This window comes from Amblyomma mixtum, chromosome 1 (assembly GCF_055824585.1).
Source record: "Amblyomma mixtum isolate Tamu chromosome 1, ASM5582458v1, whole genome shotgun sequence".
In the NCBI taxonomy this organism is placed as follows: Eukaryota; Metazoa; Arthropoda; class Arachnida; order Ixodida; family Ixodidae; genus Amblyomma; species Amblyomma mixtum.
Genome location: NC_143012.1, coordinates 209190446 through 209214185, shown reverse-complemented (window position 1 = coordinate 209214185; position 23740 = coordinate 209190446). Strand labels below are relative to the sequence as shown.

Sequence of the window (23740 nt, the reverse complement as noted above, 5' to 3'; positions counted from 1 at the left end):
TCAGCAGATGGCGTGCGACACGGAATCTGCGGGCATGTAGAAGAAATGGATATTTACCCTTACTGTTGAATTTAAATACATTTCTCCGCTAAAAGTATTACTGTGTGTTCCGAGTACGCGGCAAATAGCTTGTATCAAATCGCAACAATTCGTAGTGTTTGGATAATATGCATGTCATTCCACGCTAAGCAGCGACCAGCCGTTCGATTTAGTTGTTTTCCCCCTTCATTTTTGACATGCCTAAACTAGCGGACAATGTCCTGCGGCCAGCAGCTTAAACGAGCACGAGGCGACAGCTTGTACACCAGCGCTGTCTCTACCAAATGACCATGCTGAAGGCAGCGCACATGTTGAAACCATCGACCCGCACTATTAGCCTCAGATGGATAGCCGCAGATAGTTAGCCGAATACGATGCACCATAAATGCGCTCTCGGCTGTACTGATTTCTTCCAACCATTGCACTCATCGGCGCTATGTATACCTTGGCCCTTTCATACTCAACATTTCGTCGCGCAGAGATTCCGGAGCGTCGCAAGCGCAACTTCCTTCAGGAAAACAAAACACAAAATCGCCTGAAAATCAAACTTTGTAACGAATGCTGCGCGCGAACAACTCGGGACGAAGACGTGGTGTCAAGGACGAAGCACAAACATTTGAGCGCTACTATTGACTCTTACGGTTAAACAATGAAGATAAATAATTTTTCTTCATCCCTAGAAGGACAAATTGCTCTTTCTTCATCGCTTAGTTTCTTAGTCTTGGTTAGAACACATATTCGATGGACAGTGGAATCATCTTTTCTGATTTGTCATTGTTCCTATCGCTTCCATGCTGTGCTCACATGTTTGCGTTTCATTGTTAATGCTGCGTATCCTCAGTGCTTACTGCTGCGCAGCGTCTTCAAGCCTTAATTGCTTCCCCAACTGGCTTGCATAAAACCTGTTAAGACTTCTATTTTTCTTTGTACATAACGTTCTCGTGGTGACCACTAAGTTCGTTGCACGATGTCACCACGAGCGACACGAGCAGAGAGAGCAATGCCGCTCCGCGACGAGGCTTAACGCGTCATCCGTTGGCCTTGGCGATTGCCTCTTGGCTTCCCGCCCCCTCGGCGCCCTCCGGCTTGTCCTTGGGGGCTTCCCCGGGGGCTCCTTCACCGCCTTCTTCCCCGGCACCTCCGCCCGGTGGGTGTTCTCCTCCTTCAGTTCCTTCGGCTCCGGCAGCTCCGGCTTCGCCTGCATCGCCTGTGGCAGGGGCGGCGGCGGCGGCGGCGGCGCCCGAACTTTGCATTAAGGCCACGCCCGCCACAGCCACACCTACGGCGACGACGGCAAAGACGACGCCCACGACGGCAATTCCCGAGCCGCCCTCCTCCGCGCGCGTGTTCGCACTGTCGCCGCTGCCGCTGCTGCCGCTGTCGCTGCTTTTCTGCAGTGTCCATGCGGAGGAGTGGTTAGCATACCCTGGCTAATGGCATTTCTCACGCATTTAATATGAGGAATATAAACGAAGTGATTTTACCCAAGATATTTTGCAAAATTTTAAAAGTGCACCTTTAATGCGACAGCATTATAACGCTCATCGGCAACTAAACAAGGCGTCGGCGTTGACCAGAAGCAGTTGACCAGAAGAAAAAGGCTTAGCGCCCTCAGGAATATCGTGTGTTGCGGAAATAAACGCACGCCGTAAAATACTTCTCTCAGCTAAACGGGCGCATTGTTCGAGCTATAATTTCGTACAGAAATGCATTTGGTCGGCAGTATTGTTTTATACCATGTTTGCTTGGGGTACTTACCTGATAAGAAGTAAGATATTCACATCGTCCGCGGCGACAACGAAGGAAATTAAGCCGTTCTGTCAACGATCGCACCGGTGGCGCCATCTCGTTTGTTGGTCGTGAAGATTCAGCAACGAAAGGGGGATTCGGGAGATTTGCAGACACTCTTTCAACTGGTTTCTTAATGGTCACAGAAAACTTAGCTGGGCCAAACTAGCTTTTCAGCACGTTAAGTTTTCTGGGACCATTAAAAAACAGTTAAAAGAGCATCTTAAAACCTCCCGAACCTCTCTCCTTTGCTGAATCTTCATGGCCAACAAACGAGATGGCGCCACCGGTGCGATCGCTGACAGAACGGCATGTTTCCCTTCGCTGTCGCCGCAGACGATGCGAATACGCGACTGTTTTTGATCGATTCAGGCAAGTAACCGAAACAAATGTAGGATGAAACAATTCTGCCGACAAAATGTCACTGCTGTGCGAAATTTCAGCTTGGACAATGCGCCCGTTTAGCAGGGAGAAGCATTCTACCGCGTGCGTTTATTTGCGCAACAGGCGATACATAGAAGCAGAAGATTTCAAATCTGTTTTCTGATTTCACAACGCACCTATGATGTCGTGCCTTCGTGAAGAACAACCAAATCAGTCCTAGAACAAGTTTTTTCTGTTCTGTTCTCTTTTGCTGTATTGAATTTGACTTTTAATGTACTTTCCCCCCTACAACAATGCCTCTCAAGGCACTGTAGGTACCTTGAATAAATAAATAAAGAATCTGTGAAAATATGAAGCGCCATTTCGAAGGCGGTGTGTATTTAAAACACTTACGCATAGCAGTGACTCCCAGCGGGGGCTATGGAACGGGAACGCGACCCATAGAAACCCATGTACACAAAACTTTCAGAAATGCAGATCTTTCTCTTTTCACAGTGTACTCAAGAAGAAGCAGCTGGCGAATGCTGGGAGACATTCTCTTACCAAGGGGTTTTAAATATACGTCACAACTTTTACTTCCATGTATCTATACGGACGCTAAGCCTAGTTTTCAGCCCTAGTCGTAGACGCCAGCTACGAATTGCCTGCTCTTTTTGTAAACATGGTGTTGGTGTATAGGAACTATACCGCTGCTGAGGCTCTTCTCGGGCAGTGCGTTTCGTGGTAGCCGCTGCCAGTGCAGCGGCTCCACTTCACCGCTTTCGCCTTCTCTCGGCGCTTGTCTCCCTACGCGCTACTTGCTATCTTTTTGGCTTTATGGCTTTATGGGGATTTAACGTCCGAAAGCAACTCAAGCTATGAGGGACGCCATAGTGAAGGGCTCTGGAAATTTTGACCACCTAGGGTTATTTCACGTGCACTGACATCGCACAGTACACGGCACTCTAAAATTTCGCCTCCATTTATATTCGACAGCCGCGGCCGGGATCGAACGCGTGTCTTTCGGGTCAGCAGCCGAGCTGCATAACCACTGAGCCACCGCGGCGTCCCGTTGACGATTAAACGACGACAGAAGTTGAAGCGGCAAGAACGCAGTTTCGTGAGGTTCTTTAAACCGGGCTCAGGTGGCCTCGGATCGGGGATTCACGAAGGATCGCATCCACTCATTCAGCGAGCTGACGCAGGCATACAGAGCCTCACGCCAGCTCTACCCCCCGCCCCACCTCTCCCTAGATAACAAACACGCAACACTGGCGCAGACTAGACACACACTCTCCCCTCACCATTTACCTTTGACCACTATCATCCCTCCTTCCCCACTCCTGCTTGCGCCCTATGCCCAGAACCCTTCACCTCTTCTCTCCACATCCTTTCCCTCTGCCCGGCGGACCCTCCCCCGCGGGACCTACAGAACTTCAAGACCTGGGAGGACTGGGAGATACTGCTGTGCTCGGAGGACCCGGCCGTGCAGACCATCGCCACCGGCTGGGATACCAGTGTTATGGACCTTAGGAACATAAACACGAGTGCAGTGGGGTCGTGCGGGGACCCCGGGGCGTGCCCCGAATTCCTGTTAAAATAAAGTTTTTCTCTCTCTCTCTCTCTCTCTTTGAATGCATGTTTCGTGCTTTTACACCGTCGACGGTGAACCGATCACATACGAGGAGTTGAACGATGGAACGTGGACTTCCACGGCTCTCATGAGCTAGCAACGACTCCGAGCCGGCGCGACGCCGAAAACGAAAACGGAGGCTGGGCGCCGGTCCGAGTCGCCGTCGCCGCATCAGGCTTGGGGGGCGAAGCCGCCGCCCTCACCGGCAGCCAACGATACTTGTACAATAAAGGCCAGCCCCTTGACTCTACCCTAGAAGGAGAAGCCTGATGTAGAGGAAGAAGCCTGATCGCAAGATTACCGGTAGAACATTACAAGATTGTCATCAGACCACAAGTATCCCCGAGGCCTTCCCACGCATGGCGGAGCGCTACTGGTCGAAGCTCTTCATCGAGTCGCAAACATTGGCGACGGCAACACCGATTTCGTAAATATTCTCCACAAACACCCAGTCCCCTATACCCTCACGATCAGCAAGCCCACGAGAATTGTCAGAACGTGCAGCTCAACCCGCAAGGGTTCGTCATGAAGGGAAATGAATACCTATCAAAGCTTACGCGTCGTTCCATATCTCTCGGTAAAAGGGCTGATTGACAAAGAGTATTGTTGCGAAACCAACCAACAGCTAGACCGGAACTACAACTCCTACAAACCCGACTGGATCTTCACGTCGGCAAGACAGTAAGGGAGAACTAGTTATATTATTACAGTAGTCGAAACGGTGCTTCCCCAAAACCTCCGATACACCGGCACAAGGTATGCAGTGGTCTTCATTCTCAACAGAGTGAAGACCTGCCGCAAGGAAAGTGAAAACGAATCGCGCCTTTTCTTGCCAAACTAGCTCTCTCTTAAATTATCAACTCGACCCGCGCTCTCGACTTCGTGTAAACACCGCAACTGTGTGCAGCGGCTGCGCCGACGCGGCTGACGGCGCGAAACTGAGGAACGGTTAGTTGGTTTATGGGGTTTAAAGTCCCAAAGCGACTTAGGCTGTGAGAGACGCCGTAGCGAAAGGGTCCGGAAATTTCGACCACCTGGAGTTTTTTAACGTCGACTTACATCGCACAGTACACGGGCCTCTAGAATTTCGCCTCCATAGAAATTCGACCGCCGCGGCTGGGATCAAACACGCGTGTTTCGAAGGGGTCAGCAGCCGAGCGCCATAACCACTGAGTGAACGAGCCAAGAATAGCGAACGCTTTATAAACTAAGACGAAATTGTTTGCTTATAAAAAAAAGAAAGGCAGAGTAACTATCTGACTATCGGTAGACACGACATGTGAGGGAGTTGAGGAAGGAGCGAGTGAAAAAAAAAGTAAAAATCGAAGAGGCAATGTAGTGAAATGTAGTTTACTTTGACACCCTGAAGGTGGTGGTGGTTAAAAACTTTATTGGCGGAGCACTTATAGTTCAAATTTCAGGGATGGGCTTTCCTGGTCGTGGGTGGTGGCCGGCTGCCCGTGTCTAAGCCCACTGCACTACATCCTCTGTTGCGAGGCTGGGTCGGAGCAAGATACTACGACCTCCCACCACTCTGACTCCGCGAGGACCCATTGGGCCGGTGGTTGCAGTTGTTGGCAGAACATATGGTCGAATGCAGATCGTGGGGCCCCACGGAGGGAACATTCGGGGGCGTGAGTAGAAGGGAAGAAAAGCGCAAGGAGCGCTGGGGAGGAAAAGGCGCCAGCCTGGAGTTGTCGCCAGGTCGTCTGTTGTTGTTCTGCCAACGATGTGTGTGGCGGGGGGCAAAGTAGACGTTCTTCGCGGTAGTGTAGCGTGATGTAGTTATATGGGATCAGCCGGTCTCTCGCGCTGCCTAGATCTTCGGTAGGCGCCGCTCGGTTGACGTACGCTCGAAAAGCGGAATGGGCCGCTTCGTTACTGGGATTTCCAGAATGGGCCAGTACCCAGATTATTTGGATGAGGCGAGGTGGTTGGTGGTATGAGGTGAAATGTTTTAGGCGGCGGCGTGTATGCGCCCGAGGGCAAAATTTTGAATGGCGGTTTTTGAATCGCTCAGGATAAGAGTGGCAGTGGAATACAATGGGAGTACTGTGCGGAGTCTACGTAGACTACGGTAGGTTCGTTTTCTTGTGCTTTTGCAAGGCGCGGGCTGCCCGCCAAGCCTGGTAGTGGACTGGATGCGTTTTTATGTAGGGGGTGAATAGTGATATGGTCCCTGAAGTATTGCGGAACCTTGTGGGAATTAATGGGATGTGGACCGATCGGTCGGAGCTGGAGTGGGGCTATAATGTGGCGTCCAGTGGTAGTGGAAGACAGTCTGTGTATCTGGGCTACGCGGTGCGCTTCCGTCAGATCACTCAGCGCGTTGTGGACTATCATGTTTAAAAAACGAAAGGTTGGGGCACGTTTTGGCAGACTTAAGACCGCCTTGTAGGCTTTTCTGATTAGTTCATCTAGCTTTTTATCTCTTTTTTTGGTGATGTAGACGTACGGCAGGGAGTATATATCATACGGCTTATCACGAATGCCTGTACCAGTCTTCGGAGGTCGTGTTCGCGCCTGCCCCGGTGTTTATAGGCTATGTGTTTGGTCAGTCGAATGATCTGGTGCGTGGTGACATTGAACTTGGAGATAGTATCCGTATTACGCCCGTTGTCTCGCAGGAACATGCCTAGTACGCGAAGCTTGTGCACTTCTGGCACCGGCTGCCCATCTATAGTGATGAGCATGGAGGGGTTATCCTTTTATGCGTAGCATATTGCAATCACTCAGTTCAGCCCTTAGGCGCGGCCGGGCAGCCACCAAACCACGTGACGTCACGTCACGTGGTGACGTGGTCACGTGGTGACGTGACGTCACCAATCCACGTAAAAAAAGAAAAGAAAAAAAAGAAAATGAAAGGAAAAACAAAAGAAAAGGGAAAAAAAGGACGGCTGAGCATGGTGGCGGTTGTCACCGCCCCGTTTGAAAGGGGGCGCTCTTATCCATCCATCCATCCATACGTCACGGAGGAAAAGCTGCTGAGAAAACCGAGTGCCGCCAAGCAATACCTCGCGTACAAAGACCGCGCAATATGCAACGCATTCTTGGCTTAAGCAAGCTAAGCCTGGGCATTTTTTTACTGGGGTTGGGTGAAGTAACAGGAGTTCGGACTTGGCAGGGGAGCAAGCGAGGCCTAAGGAGGCCGTGAACTCCGCCACCGTGTTCGCTCCTGCCTGAAGAGTTTCTTACACGCTTCCGACATTGCCTGTGGTGGCCAACAGGGTAATGCCGTCTGCGTAGAAAGAACATGACAGACTCGGAAGCTGTGAATGTTTGCGGGCCATCGGGATGTGGGTGATGTTAGAAAGGCAGACAGCTAGACCCTTAAGGCGTCCTTGGATTACCCAGAGGGAAAGCGGAGAATATCAAGGGGCCGATCGAGTCCGGATTGCTGCTGTGCGATCCCGGAGGAAAACGGCGACGTAGGAGTGCATTCGACTCTCAACACCCAGATTGGACAGAGCGTCTAATATTTCAGTGTGTATACGTTGTCAAAGGCCTTTTGAAGGCCTAAGGCCGCCAGCGCTCGCGTTCGTTTGCAATGACGGGGGTGGAAGATGTCTTCCGATATCTGAAGCATCATGTCTTGTGTAGAGAGGTGACTTTGAAAACACAGCATCGTGTGGGGGATAAGTTGTTGCTTTGCATGTGAATATTTAACCTGTTAGGGATTGCGTGTTCTATAAGCTTGCCGAGACAAGAGGTGAGCGAGATTGGACGGAGGTGTGATAGTTTTGGCGGTTTACCTGGTTTAGGGATGACGGTAACTTGAGCGTGGATGCACTCTTCAGGGAGGGTGCCTTCATTAGAGTGCTTGTTGAAAAGGTTCGTTATAGCTTGGATAGAGTTGTCATCAAGTTTCTTAGAGCTTTGTTGTTAGATCGTCTCCGGGCGCAGATATGGTGGCACCTGGAGCCACCCCGGACACCCTGAAGCTTTTTACGCGCGGTGACTGTATATCAGGACTGACTCAAGCGCATCGTGAGGTAAGGGGAAAGGTGGGAATGAGAGAGATAGAGAAAGGGGTGTTGTAATGGAGGGCCACGGAATAATTTTGACCGCATGTGTATATTTATAGTGCACTGACCTCGCGCAGCACACGGGCGTCTTTTGCGTTCCTGCAGCGAAACGCGGCCGCCGAGGCTGGGCTGCAACCTGTGTATTCCGGCTGTTAAGGCGTAAGCTTTTCTTGTCTCATGAGAGGCGTGGACGGAAGTTGTAGACGGAAGTTTATGGACGAAAGTTGTCTGCAAGAACTGTCACTCGTAAGTTGTATGGTAAATAAAATAAAATATAAAAGTTGATTGAGCAACAGGTGATAAGCAACATATATGTCGTGAAATAAAACAAACAAGAAAAAATAGTCATAACAAAATCATAAAACAAAAACATACAAAAAAAGTAAAAATGGCTGTGGCTTAGCTTGGTTAAGCCCGGTAATTGCGAAAGCAAAATTCAGGGGGGGCACTTTGTTGACCTGAAGTGCGGTGAGGCGAAAGCCTTAAGCGCAGTGTTGCTGCTTGTGTCACTGATGTGTGGTTAAGATGTTAAGCTTCGCCTCTAAGAGCGGAACGCGACAGCGTCTTGCAACGCTGCCAGAGAGTCCATAGAACGCCATCGCCCGTTCGGTTCTACGCCTTGCTCGTCAGTAAATTGGTTTTTGAGGAAAGGAAATGTATGTCTTTCATATCTCGGTGGACACCTAAACCTCGCTGTAACGGGAAGGTAGGAACATGGGAGTGAACGAAGACACCGTATTCACTAGACGCGCCTTTGTTCATTCCAAACCATCGAGCTGGCTTGGCTGAGTGGTAGTGTGCTCGTCTCGCACTCCGGAGACCGGGGTTCGATTCCCAAGCTCGGCCAATTTCCTCCTCGGTTTTATTTATTTATCTGGTCTGACTATAAAGATTAATTAGGCTAATTGGTTAAGTAAGCAATTAACTAAACTCAGTCCCACTTAGAGCATCACTATACGATCCCTTTAATTGGTTGCATGGTTAGTAGCCAAAGTACAACTGGCCCCGTTTGAAATTCGAGCACTGTGACGTCACGACCGTTTCGACCAATTGAAAAGCGTGACGTTTCTGTCGACAACTGCTGCTATAGTGTACTATACTGCTGCTTATCACGATGAGGCATTAAAGGCTTCCGCCTTAATATCCGTAGCTACCGCATGGTTCAGCTGGTAGTGTAGCTGGTGGTGGTGCTTGCGGTTTGACTTGTGGTGATGCATCGGTTATCCAAACCAATCCAATACAATATGCTAATATGGTAGCTACCGGCCTCGCTACGCGCCGGGCTGAAAGTGCAAGTAGTATTGCTTTCGCAATAAAAGTAAATAAAAAAGCTACAAAAGAGAAATAAATACAGAAAGATGGCGGGGGCTTAGATTTGGTTAAGCCTGGTAGGTTTCGAAAGCGAGCGCAGCGCCTCTAATGGAAGGAACGCGGGGCGTCGCGTCTAAAGAAGGAACGCAGTGCGCCGCGTCAACAGGCCACGTGGGGCTACCGGCCGCCGCTGCGAGACGATTCGACTTGGTAGGCCATCTCTCACCCTTGTATGACGTCACGCTATGACGTCACTAGGCATGGCATGATGTCATAAGTCATTCTAAATGTCACGCGTGGCTACCGGCCGGCGCTGCGCGACGACTCGAATTGGTAGCCCATCTCTCACCCTGATATGACGTCAGAGGTCATTCTAAAGGTCAAACGTGGCTACCGGCCACCGCTACGCGAAAGGCCGTTCATGAGCGTAGTATTGCTTTCGCAATAAAACCGAGGGAGAAAGATAGGACTGGGAAGAGATTTCGAATTTCAGCTCTTAAGGAGACTTATGTGCAGTTCTGCAATTTTTCTTGCGAAAGCAATGCTAGTTGCACTTTCAGCCCGTCGTGTAGCGAGGCCGGTAGCTACCAAATTAGCATATTGGATTGGATTGGATTGTATAACCAAATTAGCATATTGGATTGGATTGGATTGTGCTTGTGGTTAACAAGTCTAACCACAAGCACCACCACCAGCTACACCACCAGCTGAACCAAGGCGTAGCTACGGATATTGCTTTCGCAATTACCGGGCTTAACCAAGCTAAGCCACAGTCAATTTTTTTATAGCCCTTTTTTAGTAAAGCAAATGGTGTCTGGGAAAGGGAGCGGGAGACAGAGGCAAATAAACAGAGAGAGAGAGAGAGAGAGAGAGAGGTTTCGGTAGCGGCTGCCAACGACAGTGCAGGGGCCTGCATGGGTGTCTTGGTGAAACAGGATGTTGCTTGCGAGCTGTGCAGCCCACAACGAGTGAGGTGACACGATACCAACTTACGCAGAGCTTGGTCGCGTCGTCGCACGTCCGGCCATCTGCGCACTTGGAGCAGGGTTCGCCTTTCTCGTAAACCGGCTGGCCGTCCTTCCGTCCCCTGCGGAGAAGACGGACCCCATTGCGCATGCGCATGAGCACAAGTGAAGCTCGCATTGGCGGTGGCCTGTAGGCGCCGACGTTCGCACCTGCCTATGTGAATGTAGAAGGTACTACATTCTTCCCCCATTTATTCTCAGCATGGGCAGAGATTCTACGAAGTTGCAGGTGTGGAGCCCAGAGCTGAGGCCGGTTCAGGGCAGATGCCTCTCGAACTGACTTGCAATTACAAGTATTAGTGTACGCTGCAGTTAGCTTAGTAACACAACAAAAATGTTGATGACGACTTGGAGAACAGAATGCCAGAACAGAACAATTCGTCTACGACAGCAGAGCAAAATGTTAAATACGCGGATCCATCACATTTGTGCCACTTCACCGCTCATCCCGTACCTGCGCCGCACCAGAATGTGTGTTTCTTCGCAATGAATACTTTGTGATCTCAAGTCGACCGCCGGCTGCTAGTTCTGAACGTTACGAAAGAATTGGAGGTTGGGCTAGTTGGTTTGTTTGCTTGCTTGGGCGTTGAACAACGCGAAAAATGGTCGCAGTTTAGATGAGCGAAACGTGTTTAGCGAAATCGTCCTGACGACGTCGACGGCTCCGTCCGACTCGCTCCGTCCGTAGCGAGAACTGCAATGGGAATGCCGCGAGAGCGGCGCCGGCTCCTTTTTCCAGTTAGCGGCGAGTCACGTGGTTAGTCACGTGGCCACAGCTGCGAAGGCGGCGGTCGGCTCTGCGCATGGAGGAAGAAAAACTAGGAGGGAGCATGACGTCACAATCTTGAAGCCTAGTCATAAAAAATATAATGGAAAGAATCATGGGAAATAGGCCCTCACGTGACAAGGCAGTGGTAGCTCTTAGCCGGATTTCGGTTTCGGTTTCGCTCTTTCGTTCTACGAGCAACTGCGCGACCATCTGCTTGTGTTAACTGACGGCTCCGTGGTGAGCGCAAACTGCTCGCTCGCCGCAGCGGCCACCGTCCCCGAGCGACGCGTGCGCTGACTGCGGCGCAGTGGAGATATTGGAGCACATGCTCCTTCGCTGTGCCGCTTCTGCAGTGCCGCGTCGCGAGATTCTCGCGGCCTGCAGGGCGTTGGGAATCATCCCGGACAGTCTCGAAGCGCTCCTGTGGCCGCGCGGCAGTGCGCGCACCCGTGACAGAACAATGGTGAGCCTCTGTGCGTTCATCGAGCAGGCGGGCTTGACTTCCCGCTTGCTCTTCGCCAGGTAGTGCACCCGTGACACAAACGCTCCGTGGGTGCTACCTCGGACGGTTATACGCGGCCGGGCGCCCCACCCCGGCCGCTAGTGCAGCGTGCCGCGCGCGCGATTAGTCCGAGACAGGACGCTACGAGCGCGCGGCTATGTATACATACAGTTTACTTCTTTTTGTAAGTGATTGTGCGCAGTGGCCGGGAGACCCCGCGCAGGGGCAGACGTAAAGCCGCCGGCACTCTCTCCCGACAGAGAGAGGGAGATAAATACTTCACTGCTGCATTTCACGTCGGAACCGCGTATGTGCGCGAGCGTATTCGGCACGACTTGTGCCGGGCCCATGGGCGGGCCGAAGTCCGCCTGAGAAATAGAATCTTGCGCAGCGCGCCGAAGCGCTCGTCAAAACACGTCCGTCCGCCGTGAGTGCTCTGGAAGCCGCTGCGCCCTTTTTTAGAGGCTCGTTTCTTCGTCTACTCTCGAGTTCTCAGCTTATAGCATGCGCTGAAATAAACGCTCCGTATGTGAGTATAACGACGAAAGGAATTCCTCTTCATTCTCTTTATGAACCGCAGTTGAACAGTGACGAGGTCGCGGCCGCACCCTTTGATGAAATGTTTACCTGCAGTTTTCTACAGTGCACCCAAAAACTCAAGAGTGTAATCAACAGAAGTGTTGAGACGCGGAGCCTTCAGACAACCTCGAGCTCGGTACGCATTCCGCCAAAGCTGCAACACAGGCGCTGCGCTTCTGCGCTACATCGGAGCACGGACGTTCACTAAAAAGCACCGCTGGTTGGCAGTCTGGTAACTGTGGAGGAGGGCCTATTTCCCATGAGTCAGTGCGCAAAAGGGCCCTCGGCAGCGGCGTCAGAGGAGGATGGCTTGCAGAGGCTGAGTGCACTCTCTCCTAGTTTTTTTTACCTCCATGGCTCTGCGGTCGGCACGCGTTTGCAGCTGCGGCGAGTGACGTGGTATGTCACGTGGGTGAGGCACCTCCACCGCTCCTTCACTTCAAGGTCAAACTGCGGCGCCGCCGATTACCTTGGCTTGAATAGGCCAGTAGAGCTTTCACTTTAAAACAGGAAGGTAGACAACTCACGACGAGCGCTGACTCCCACTTAGCGCTCGACGTGTCAATGCTGACAGCGAGTCAGCGTTTGTCATTTTTTGCCTACCTTTTTCCTTGTGTTTTTCGTGCTGTTCACCCTACAGGCTAAATGCGCGGCATCGCCACCCGTATCAGCTTCCGCTTGAGTTGACTAATAATATCCTCTCGTGCTTCTACCCTAGCCAACGCTTAGTTCCTCCTCTTCGTTAAGGTTAGACCTCTTATATCCCGTCCTTCGCAGTTAGGTCATCATCCTGATTATCAGCCCTGTTTAGCCAAGGTTGTGGTCTAATAGGCGGGTACCTAAAGAACACATTAGTTAGGTACCTTCTTCAAGAATACGGGTAACTGGTGGTTGATAAATACAATGGTCGACGTAAAGCGCTCCAGTTTATTATTCTGCTCATTCATTTATCATATCCGGCACCTCGTGCGTTTATTTGTTTTATATAAGGCGGACTTCCAGATTACTGCGAGCATCTTATTACCACTAAAGCCAATTTTTTTTTCTACAGGATAGTTAACATAACTGTTCTGTCAGCTATACTTGGTTGAGCTTATCGATAGATTTGGTCTGCCAAATTCCTGAATCCTCAGTTTGTGTCTTCAGTTCTTTAGCACGGCAATATCGGCTGCGTGACCAGCAATAGAATGGACAGTCGAAAGAGCTTGGTTTTTAATTTCACAATGTCGCTAACTGCTTAGATGCATTCGTACAATAATGAGGGAGGTTTTAAGAGCACAGATGAACAGCTTCTAATAACGCTGTTTATCTGTACACTAAACACCTCCCTCATTATTGTACGAATGCACCTAAGCAGTTAGATGCAAACACACTTTCCTTCTTTCCTTCCTTCAGTAAAGATCAGGTTCTTCTTCTTCTTCTTTGCACCAGAGGTGCCCCGCCAGAGACGGTTGGTAACTCGAAGACTGAAGCTTATTTCTTCGTACCAGGGGTGCCCCGTCAGAGACGGTCTCTCCAAGAGTCGAGATGAAGGGATAAAGGCAAATACTTCAAGTTTATGTACATATATTTACAATAGATACAAATTAGTTACAACGGCAAAAAGACAAACAACCAAAAGGCGGAACTGGCTAATACTAGGGGAGGCCCCTTACTCGGCATAGCCGAAGATGCATAGCATCTCACCTTAGCACAGAACCTCGCTTCCGGCTCCGGGGCCCAGTTTTAAAGCCCTAAAGGCCTGGCCCACATTCCGTAGCTTCCAATCATGTTGCGGCCTTAACATCATTGGTTCATCCAGGGCATGGCCAGCCCTCCAGCTTCCGTAAGGTAGAGCACTCTCTCCACCACAAAATAAAAACAAACACAAATAGACATTCGTGCCAGCACGTGCGCGAATCGGTACCGCGGGGCGGGGCGGACACCCGTACTTCTTGGGGCGTTCGCGAGCGGCCGCGTTCCAAATAGGAGACGCTTCGCTTTGAGCGCCCCCAGCCGCGTTCCGATGACCCCGCGTACACTACCGATCCCTTACACGCCCTTCCCAAGATTCTACAAAGGGCTCAATGCCACTTTTAGAATTACAGCAACAAGGGATCGGTCCAACTCATGAAATCGCCGCGAGGGCGACGTACATAGAGCAGTCACATATCGTGTCATCACAGGCAAACAAAACCTGACGCAAAATGCACACGCGCACCAACAAAACAAGCGAAATGCACACATTCAGGTACGCGTTTCACACAATCAAATACATACAGTGGCATGCCTGGTGTGCGCCGTAACACGGCGTCCATGTACCCAGTTCACTTGCATGCACGTCCTGCTCGCAAACGAGCACACACACACACCGACACTCGCAACTGGAGCGTTCACTAACAGTCGTACGATGTCCTTAAGTGGCCACGTGAGCCTCCTTACTCGCACCGAGCGTCCCTCTGTGCGTTCGAGCCAACATGTGTCTCAAACGACACGATTAACGCGGAACGGTCGCTATGGTCATTAGGCTGGTGCCACAGCGGGGCGAGAGCTCGAAAGCCTGTGCCCTCCAGGATCAAAGACGTCGTGGTACTCGATGGGTCCAAATCCCTGACCACGCGACGCCCTTGAGGGCACGCTCTCTTCGGCGCACCAATACGAGACGCGTGCTGCGTAAGGAGCATAGCCCCTGTCCAGTGCAATCATATCAGTGCGGCCGCTTTTGCCACACGGGATTTGGCGTACTGCAGCACGGAACGTACTGCTCCACGCGCTGACTTTAAACGTGAAGGATACGCACCTGCCTCCTGCTACTCTACTTCGCTTGAGGCCATTTGCACCTTTACTGCACAGGCAAACCTTGAAATTGGCGCTCCGTGCTTGATCGGCGCTTGCCGGCTTCGTGGCATAGTCTGAGGCTGCCTGAGCTCCCTCGCAGTCGCTTGACCCTAATTTGCCTTGTGGCAAGTCGCCACGCATCTCCTTGTCCTCGAAGGACCTGGTGGGACACACGTCGGGTGCGTTCAACAACTGCGCGGCGCTCGGTCCCGTCGGCCCATAAGGCCAACCTTTGTTCTTTGCCTCGGATGGAAGGTTCCTGGCATCAATAGCGCTACGGGGCACTTTATGCCCTATGCCCGACACGGTGTGCCGCTGCGGCAACGCTAGACTTCCTCCTTTCACTCGCTCGCCGATCGGACGTCTGTCGTCGCTGGTCGTTTCACGCTGAACCAACTGCCCTTTTTCGCAGCTTGCCTGTGACCGAGTTTTTATTCCTGAACTCGCGTCCGCGTCCCTGGTGTCATTTGGGGTAGAGCTAACCTGTGCAGCTGGATCGTCGGGGTGCGCGTTCACCGCCTCTAACACCGCGACGCTGCGTTCCATCAGGATGCTTTCTTGAACTGCGACTCCAGCTTCGCAGAAATCTGGCTCACTTTTTACTTCTGCCTGGCTGTTTTCCTCACCTGTGCCTGACAGGCATAATCCTTTGTCTTCCAGCACAGGCGGCCTCACCTCTCGGGACTCGGAGCAGTTCTCCCTGGCTAGTTCACTAGCTTTCCTAGACTCCTTGAGCTCAGCGAGCTCCAGCTCTAGCGGCTGGCGCTTTGCTTCTAATACCTACAGGACGCACTTAACATCCTGAGGTTTTTCCTCGCACAGCGGCGCCTTTCCACCATTCACTTTCGCAAGTTCAGCCTGAAAGTACGCTAAGCGCGCCTTCGCTAATTCCACTTGGAACCTCACATCGAATGAGGGCCGGCATGGATAACTCTCCATACCGTCGTCTATACCCCTCAACTGTCCTACCGGCTCGAACACAAGCACAGGGACGTGAACAATGCGACTAAGGAAACTCACGGTTTCGATGCGTCGATCCGCATTGCCAGCTTCCTTGGAGTTGCAGTCCACCGCCACTTTCACCGGACGCTGCGATGAGCTGTCGCACGCCGCTGGTCCTGTGCACGTTGTCGTCACTTGCTGTGACCCTCCGGTGACCGTCAAGTTCTCGACGCGCTGCTTTCCTTCACCGGACGCAGTACCGCGTCGCTGGACTACTGTCGTGGTCCTGGCGTCCTTTCCGCCTTCTCTCTGCAGGTACTTTTTCGAACGCTGCTGTTGCCTGCCGTCGCCTTTCTACCCTGCCTTCAGTCTTCTTCCTGAGCCATCTTCCGATGGCCGCATGATCCTGTCGACTGCGCCAGTAAAGATCACAGGTTCTTCTTCTTCTTTGCACCAGAGGTGCCCCGCAGAGACGGTTGGTAACTCGAAGACTGAAGCTTATTTCTTCGTACCAGGGGTGCCCCGTCAGAGACGGTCTCTCGAAGAGTCGAGATGCAGGGATAAAGGCAAATACTTCAAGTTTATGTACATATATTTACAATAGATACAAATTAGATACAACGGCAAAAAGACAAACAACCAAAAGGCGGAACTGGCTAATACTAGGGGAGGCCCCTTACTCGGCATAGCCGAAGATGCATAGCATCTCACCTTAGCGCAGAACCTCGCTTCCGGCTCCGGGGCCCAGTTTTAAAGCCCTAAAGGCCCGGCCCACATTCCGTAGCTTCCAATCATGTTGCGGCCTTAACATCATTGGTTCATCCAGGGCATGGCCAGCCCTCCAGCTTCCGTAAGGTAGAGCACTCTCTCCACCACAAAATAAAAACAAACACAAATAGACATTCGTGCCAGCACGTGCGCGAATCGGTACCGCGGGGCGGGGTGGACACCCGTACTTCTTGGCGCGTTCTCGAGCGGCCGCGTTCCAAATAGGAGACGCTTCGCTTTGAGCGCCCCCAGCCGCGTTCCGATGACCCCGCGTACACTACCGATCCCTTACACCTTCCTTCCTTCCTTCCTTCCTTCCTTCCTTCCTTCCTTCCTTCCTTCCTTCCTTCCTTCCTTCCTTCCTTCCTTCCTTCCTTTGTTTCCTTCCTCCCTTCCTCTCTTTATATATTTATTTCTTTCTTTCTCTCTCTCTTTCTTTCTTTCTTTCTTTCTTACCTTCTTTCTTACCTTCTTTCTTACCTTCTTCCTTCCTTTCTTTCTTTCTTTCTATCTTTCTTTCTTTCCTTCTTTCTTCTTTCTTTCTTTCTTCCTTTCTTTTCTCTCTTTCTTCCTTTCTTCCTTTCTTTCTTCCTTTCTTTCTTTTCCTTTCTTCCTCTTTCTTTCTTTCTTCCTCTTTCTTTCTTTCTTTCTTCCTTTCTTTCTTTCTCTCTTTCTCTCTTTCTTCCTTTCTTCCTTTCTTTCTTTCCTTCTCTCTTTCTTCCTTTCCTTCTTTCTTTCTTTCTTTCTTTCTTTCTTTCTCTCTCTCTTTCTTTCTTTCTTTCTTTCTTTCTTTCTCTCTTTCTTTCTTTCTTTCTTTCTTTCTCTTCTTTCTTTCTTTCTTTCTTTCTTTCTTTCTTTCTCTCTTCTCTTTCTTTCTTTCTTTCTTCCTTTCTTTCTTTCTTTCTTTCTTTCTTTCTTTCCTTCTTTCTTTCTTTCTTCTTTCTCTCTTTCTTTCTTTCTTTCTTTCTTTCTTTCTTCCTTTCTTTTCTTTCTCTCTTTCTTTCTAATATACCCGTATATTTGAACATTTGCGCATGTGAAAGTGCACTGATTTACTAAAAAGCAAAAACCTAATTTGCAACTCACGTTGCAACGCGTTGCAACTCATATTGAGCACGACAGTAAAAGCCGCCGAAATGGAGGCAAAGGGATTAGTAGCGAACATTTTGAATTGCGAAGTTGTCACTGAAACCCGTGTTACAAGGAATTTAAAGTCCTGCGAATATTTCCATTTCGCCTCATTCGAAACTCAACCTCTGTGGCTGGAACTTCCATCTTTCATTCAGCGCAGGGACTTCCAGCCTCCCATAATCGACGCACCGGCAAAGACCCGGCGAGGTTTGGGAACTTTAAAGCAGGCAAAATGTAGTCATTAGCCGCGAATGCGAAAAAGGACAGAGGGCGCTTGACTACTTACGTGCTGTGAATGCGAAAACATTTGTGTGCCATCATTGGCTGCTAGTTAACTATATTTGTTTGCTAATTAGTAATAGTTCATAACTAGTATTAATTTCTCAAAGGCACTTCCGATGAAGGCCTTTATGCTAAATGCCCTAGGGTGAAATCCTTTAGAAAAACCACAGGACGCATGCTGTTACGTCTGGCCTTCGTCCTGGGCCCGTATTACGGAACTTTGTCAAAAATCTGTCAAAAGTTATTGACAGTGACGTCAAAATGACGAAACGATGTGACGTCGACGCCTGACGCAAAATTGACGCAACGAGGAATCAGTCAATTACAGCAGAGCGGCGCCCCGAAGCATTTGCCTGCACGACGAGGGACCGTCTGCTAAATTTTTGCTAAAAGAGTAAAGAAATGCACAGCGATAAAAATAATTATTATTTTATTTTGCCAAAAAATGATGTTTAAAGCTAAAAAATTGTAAGAAGAACAAGAAGCGCAAGAAGTTAGGCTATTAAATTTCCTGGTGGGTAACTTTTGCTGCCGCGGGGGTGCGCAGACGGCGGTAAAACGTCAACAAGCCGCTTTGCACGGAAACAGCTGTTCCACGCCGTGATACTGTTTTCTTACGTGGCGACGAAAATCAAGGTACTGTGCGGTTGTTCGAAGTGCGGAAAAATCGACGAAGCCAACTTGTTAAGGTCTGTGTTGTTCGGCTGTTACGATCGATGAAAAAAGTGTCAAAGCGTGAAGCGTTGTATGTGATGTGTGGTCGTCTGTTTATTTTTCCTCGACCGGACGACCACGAAGTGCGATTTGCAGGGGAAAATAAAGTTATTTGCCAGCATAAGAGTGTTTTATTCGTATGTAGCTGTGGCACAGAGGTGTCGTCGGCTGCCGAAGCTTGCATGAAAGCCGCCGGTCGAAAATAACCGCTGTGCACACAGCACCCGCCGCTGCACCGACAGCGCACTCGCACGCACACCTCCCAGTTCATCGCAGAGTTCGTCGTACAGCCACTCCGTAGTCTGCCTCTCCAGTCGAAAAAGGCGTCGAAACAGCTCGTCCGGCAAGTTAAACGCGTCTTCGTATGCCCTCCTTCGCCGTTTGCTCGCGCCGGCCTAGCCGCCATCGCCACATACACCGCTGCCGCCGCCGCCATTTTCTGTCAAAAACGGGACGGTCCAATTTTGATCGCCTCGAAGCCGTCAAAAAAAAAAACGTCAAAATGCGCCTGCATAATTAGGCGTGCAACGTCACCACTTCTGTCATGTCCGTGACGTAAACGCCAGCCACCCATGACGCAAGAAAGCAACATGGCCGCCGGCCACGGCCGACCAATAGGAGCGCGGCTACGGCGGGGCTTTTTGACGAGTTTTTGACGCGTTTTTGACAAGTTTTTGATTTGACAGTTCCGTAATACGGCCCCTGGGGAAGACAACGACATGGCAGCAGCGAAACGCCGACAAACCCCGAGACGCGCGTTGGGTGAGCGCCTGGATTGCCACGGAAGCCGCGTCCGCCTGCCCGGTTGAGCGAGCGTTTCCCCTACACCGAGTGTGAACGCGCGTTCGTAATGCGCGGGAACGCCGCTCATGGACATTCCGGCGTCTACGCTACGGTGATGGCATCGCCCCCCCCCCCCCCCCCTCTCCCAGCGCGTGACGGCGGTGTGATCTCTCGGGAGTGAGTGAGTGCGTGTGGGTCTGTGATTGGTGCCAGTGAGAACTTCCTTTCCCTGCAGGCCCGGCCCCCATCTAGGGACCCTAGGGAAGGGAACTCTTTAAAACCCCGGCAGCGGCACAGCCGAGGAGCTCTTTGTCATCGGATGATCTCCTGATGAGCTGTCGTGATGCAGCGTTCCTGCAGCTCACTTGTAAATATGTAAATTCCTGTATAAAGTCCTCTCTCATTGTCTTTTTCCAGCAGCCTCGTCTCAGACATCCCTCATTCTCTCTCCGGCACACGACCATGCTACCTCGTATGTAAAAAACTGGTGGCAGCGGTGGGATGTTGCTACTTCGTCCGTAACAAACTGGTTGGCAGCGGTGGGACGTGAAACATCGGACGCCAGCGGAGAGTTGCGGACAACGAGACGCTGTGCAGGAGAACGGCGAGTCGGGGGCAGTGCAACAGCCTTTTGTGATGACTGGTTGCCTGCAGCGGAACGACTGCGCTGGATTCTTGGCTTCGAGGTTTGGTGAGTGCGGGAGTTTCTTCTGCTGAGTTTTGCCAGGCTTTTGTTAGTGTCAGGAACAGAGCTGGTAATTGGGTTGTCGTTGCTGCTGGGTTAGTTGCAGCAAGACAATAGCGGGCAGTAGAGAAGCAGCACTCGGAGCAGCCATGGATTTGAAGACGCTGCGCAAACCAAAGTTACTGGAGCTTGCGAAAGAGTTGGGTCTGGATGTATCAGACAAACTCGGAAAACCAGAACTGCTGAAGGCTATTCTTGCGTTGGAGGCTGAAGATGATGAGCTTGCGGAATGCCTTGAGACCATTGAGGAGAGAGAATTGGCAAAAAGAGAACAATAGGAACTGGAACGTAAAGAAAAACAAGAGAAAGAGGAACGCGAGCGTCAATACGCTTTGGAAATGAAGCGTCTCAACAGAAAGATTAAACGCGAAAGAAAGCTGCGGGAACAGGAATACGAGAGAGATGCGGGAACTCACGCGTGAACTTAACGCGATCAGAGGAATGAGTGTGCGATCTCGTTTAAGTGTTCTTAGAAAAGGCGAAAATTTCAGAGCTTTTCTAGAAAATTTTGAATGAATTTGCATGGAGGAGCAGCTAGACGAGGATTATTGGCCAATTGTGTTGATGGGATTCCTCCCATGTGAACCTTGTAATGTCTGGGCGAGGTTGTCTGACGAGGATGCCCACAACTATGCGATAACCAAAAGTGCGCTCCTCCGATACTTTCGAATTCCCGCGGAGGCAGACTTGGAAGGCCAAATTGACGGTGGTAAGCTACACCGCGATAGTGTCAGGGACCGAGTTAGGAGCTCCGCTCAGTCGCCGGATGACACGAGTGCTGCTCAGAAGTGGCGGCATAGGACAGGTTTGGTCCAGGAAAGAAAGGCCACTTCGGCAGCGAGGACCGAGGAGTTCGGTCGAAAAGCTAGCGAAGAGTGCAGTTCCACAAGCCGTGAGGGCTCGGGGGATAATGTAGGCACTAAGGCTAGAAACGAGGAAGAGTGCAGATCCGCCAACCGTGAGAGCTCGGGCGATAATGTAGGCACTGCTAAAAATAAGGAAAGGGGCAATGCGTTGGTTTTGAGCCCAGAGAAGCATGCACTTTCCGGGAAGGAGGCTGATTGCCGCGATCGAGAAGGTAGTACCAAGGACAATAACGCTACGTTAGCCGAACAGCGTCGCATAGGTCAAGTTCCGGGCAAGAGCGTTAGGGTAGTAGGATCGATTAGCAAGCCTCAGGGGAGCAAGTTATGCCCAGCAGAAAGTAAAGGGCAGTCGGGACACTTAAGTGCTGCGACACGCAGTGACTCATTGAAAGTGCGAGCCGATAGTTCGAATTCTAGTAGAAAAGGCGGCTCGCTGCTGAGTCAAAAAGCTGATGAGAAGGCTGAGTGCCCCGCGAGAAAGGGAAACGCGCAGGACAGAACAGCTAGGAAAGTTTCCGGAAGGCGACCGCGCGCAAGGAGAGCCATGCGAAAGGGCAGTCTGGACAGAAAGGACAAAGGACGGGCCCAAAGCATCGTAAGGGTGAAGGCCGGTCAACCATGTAATGCTCCAAGACTGTCACCGCGGCACGCCAGATGCGATAAGCGCCGTACAAAGGCCAGGCTGGCTAGGCGTGTACAGACAGTGCGAAAGTCACCTGACCCATTGTGGCGACGCTGCGGTAGCAGAACGCGTGAAACTTGGAGCCGCCCACAGAGAAGAACGCCCTGCTACCTCACGAGGGAACGCAGCAGAGCGCGCTCCAGTCAAAAAAAGGAGCGAAATGTACTCATGAATCGAGAGAGTACACGCAGTCGTTTCTTTCATGCGCGACCGTCAACCCCTTGCTTTCAATTGTTCAGACGCTGCTCGGGTGTTGATGACGCGCTGCCGGGTTGCGGAACAAATCGTAGTTGCATGGCGTCTGGGGCTCGCAGGTGTCGAAGAGCAGTTGATTTTTGTCGATTGTCGGCTGCTAAAGCCACTGTTGGTGTGCGTCCGCGCAGAGCGCGGTTGAAGAATAGGCGACCCCTTTGAGCCGCGGCGCGGCTCGTTAGCAGCGGATTCCGAGGATGTCTCTGCTGTTTGCTTTTTATCTTTTTTTAAACCATTCCTGCAGACAAAACGTTTTGCAGAAAAAAAGTTTTGAGCAGGAATAGGCTTCGGACGCGTTGTTTACATTGGAAGCGTTTCTTTTGACAAAGATTGTTTCGAAAAATGCACTAGTGGTGCCCCCCATGTGTAGCAGCGTCCGCTAAAACGCGAAGTGCTAGCCAGACGGGCCATTTAGGCCACTAGCATAAGCGCCTGGAGTCGCTTGATTTTTTTTGGAATTTGGGAAATTAAGGTGACTTTGGCTTCGATGATGAGCGAATCTTTGCGGGGATATGCAAGGTGACGGCAGTATGTTGCTATGCAGAATGAAATGTGGTCATTACGAATCGGAATACATCACAAAAAGGGGAGTCTCAAAGGTAATGCCGATAGCTTAAGTTGAGGTCCCTAGCGCAAGAATCAGCATCATAGTTGCAGTTTGCTGGTGTTTTTTTTTCCTGATATAGGATTTTGAGCCTATTTGTTTTGTTTATTGTTTTAAATTGAGATGCGCTTTGTGGTGTAATGTGCCGATCTGTGGGAGTTTTCTGAGTGCTGCTGGACCACTCCCAGGGATTAATCGGCTTTGTAAGAGGGAAAGAGCCTGGCATTGCGTAGTGGGGATTGTGTCGTGCTTGCGGACTGAGCGGTTGGGTTTTCGGCGTGGTTCTAACGCTAGCGGAGCACGACTCACTTTGCAGTGCCCTTTGGGAACCTGCACATGCAAAGGAAGACTTCGGGGTGCGCTGAGCTCCAGAACCGCCGAGAGAGAACCGACTCCGGTTGAGACCAGCCTCAAGCGACATCCCTCCGGACAGCGGATGCTGTCCCCTGTCCATCGGGATCTCCTTCCCCCAGCGGGGCAGTCTGTTACGTCTCGCCTTCGTCCTGGGGAAGACAACGACATGGCAGCAGCGAAACGCCGACAAACCCCGAGACGCGCGTTGGGTGAGCGCCTGGATTGCCACGGAAGCCGCGTCCGTCTGCCCGGTTGAGCGAGCGTTTCCCCTACACCCAGTGTGAACGCGCGTTCGTAATGCGCGGGAACGCCGCTCATGGACATTCCGGCGTCTACGCTACGGTGATGGCATCGCCCCCCCCCCCCCCCCCCCCTCTCCCAGCACGTTACGGCGGTGTGATCTCTCGGGAGTGAGTGAGTGCGTAGGGTCTGTGATTGGTGCCAGTGAGAACTTCCTTCCCCTGCAGGCCCGGCCCCCATCTAGGGACCCTAGGGAAGGGAACTTTTTAAAACCCCGGCAGCGGCACAGCCGAGGAGCTCTTTGTCATCGGATGATCTCCTGATGAGCTGTCGTGATGCAGCGTTCTTGCAGCTCACTTGTAAATATGTAAATTCCTGTATAAAGTCCTCTCTCATTGTCTTTTTCCAGCAGCCTCGTCTCAGACGTCCCTCATTATCTCTCCGGCACACGACCATGCTACCTCGTATGTAACAAACTGGTGGCAGCGGTGGGATGCTGCTACCTCGTCCTTAACAATGCCTACAA

At 51.2% G+C, this 23740-nt stretch overlaps 2 protein-coding genes across 4 annotated transcripts in view; one reads left to right on the top strand and one right to left on the bottom strand.

Moving 5' to 3' along the window:
• Window positions 1–344: 344 nt before the first annotated feature.
• The window catches only part of LOC149370731 (CRISP/Allergen/PR-1-like), a 31555-nt gene continuing 8159 nt past the window's right edge, over window positions 345–23740 (bottom strand). Inside the window, exons 5-7 of the mRNA XM_089562979.1 lie at window positions 10153–10246; window positions 3423–3436; window positions 345–1407 (exon numbers count right to left, since the gene is read on the bottom strand). Coding sequence (XP_089419105.1) covers window positions 1068–1407; window positions 3423–3436; window positions 10153–10246 — 448 coding nt within the window. The 3' untranslated portion in view covers window positions 345–1067. The remainder of the gene's footprint in view (window positions 1408–3422; window positions 3437–10152; window positions 10247–23740) is intronic.
• LOC149370730 (scoloptoxin SSD43-like) overlaps window positions 19164–23740 on the top strand; it is a 49427-nt gene continuing 44850 nt past the window's right edge. For 2 of the 3 annotated variants that reach the window (XM_089562957.1, XM_089562972.1), the window contains exon 1: window positions 20169–23183. The gene's annotated coding sequence lies outside the window, so the exon portion shown is untranslated. The other variant, XM_089562965.1, reaches the window with a different exon arrangement.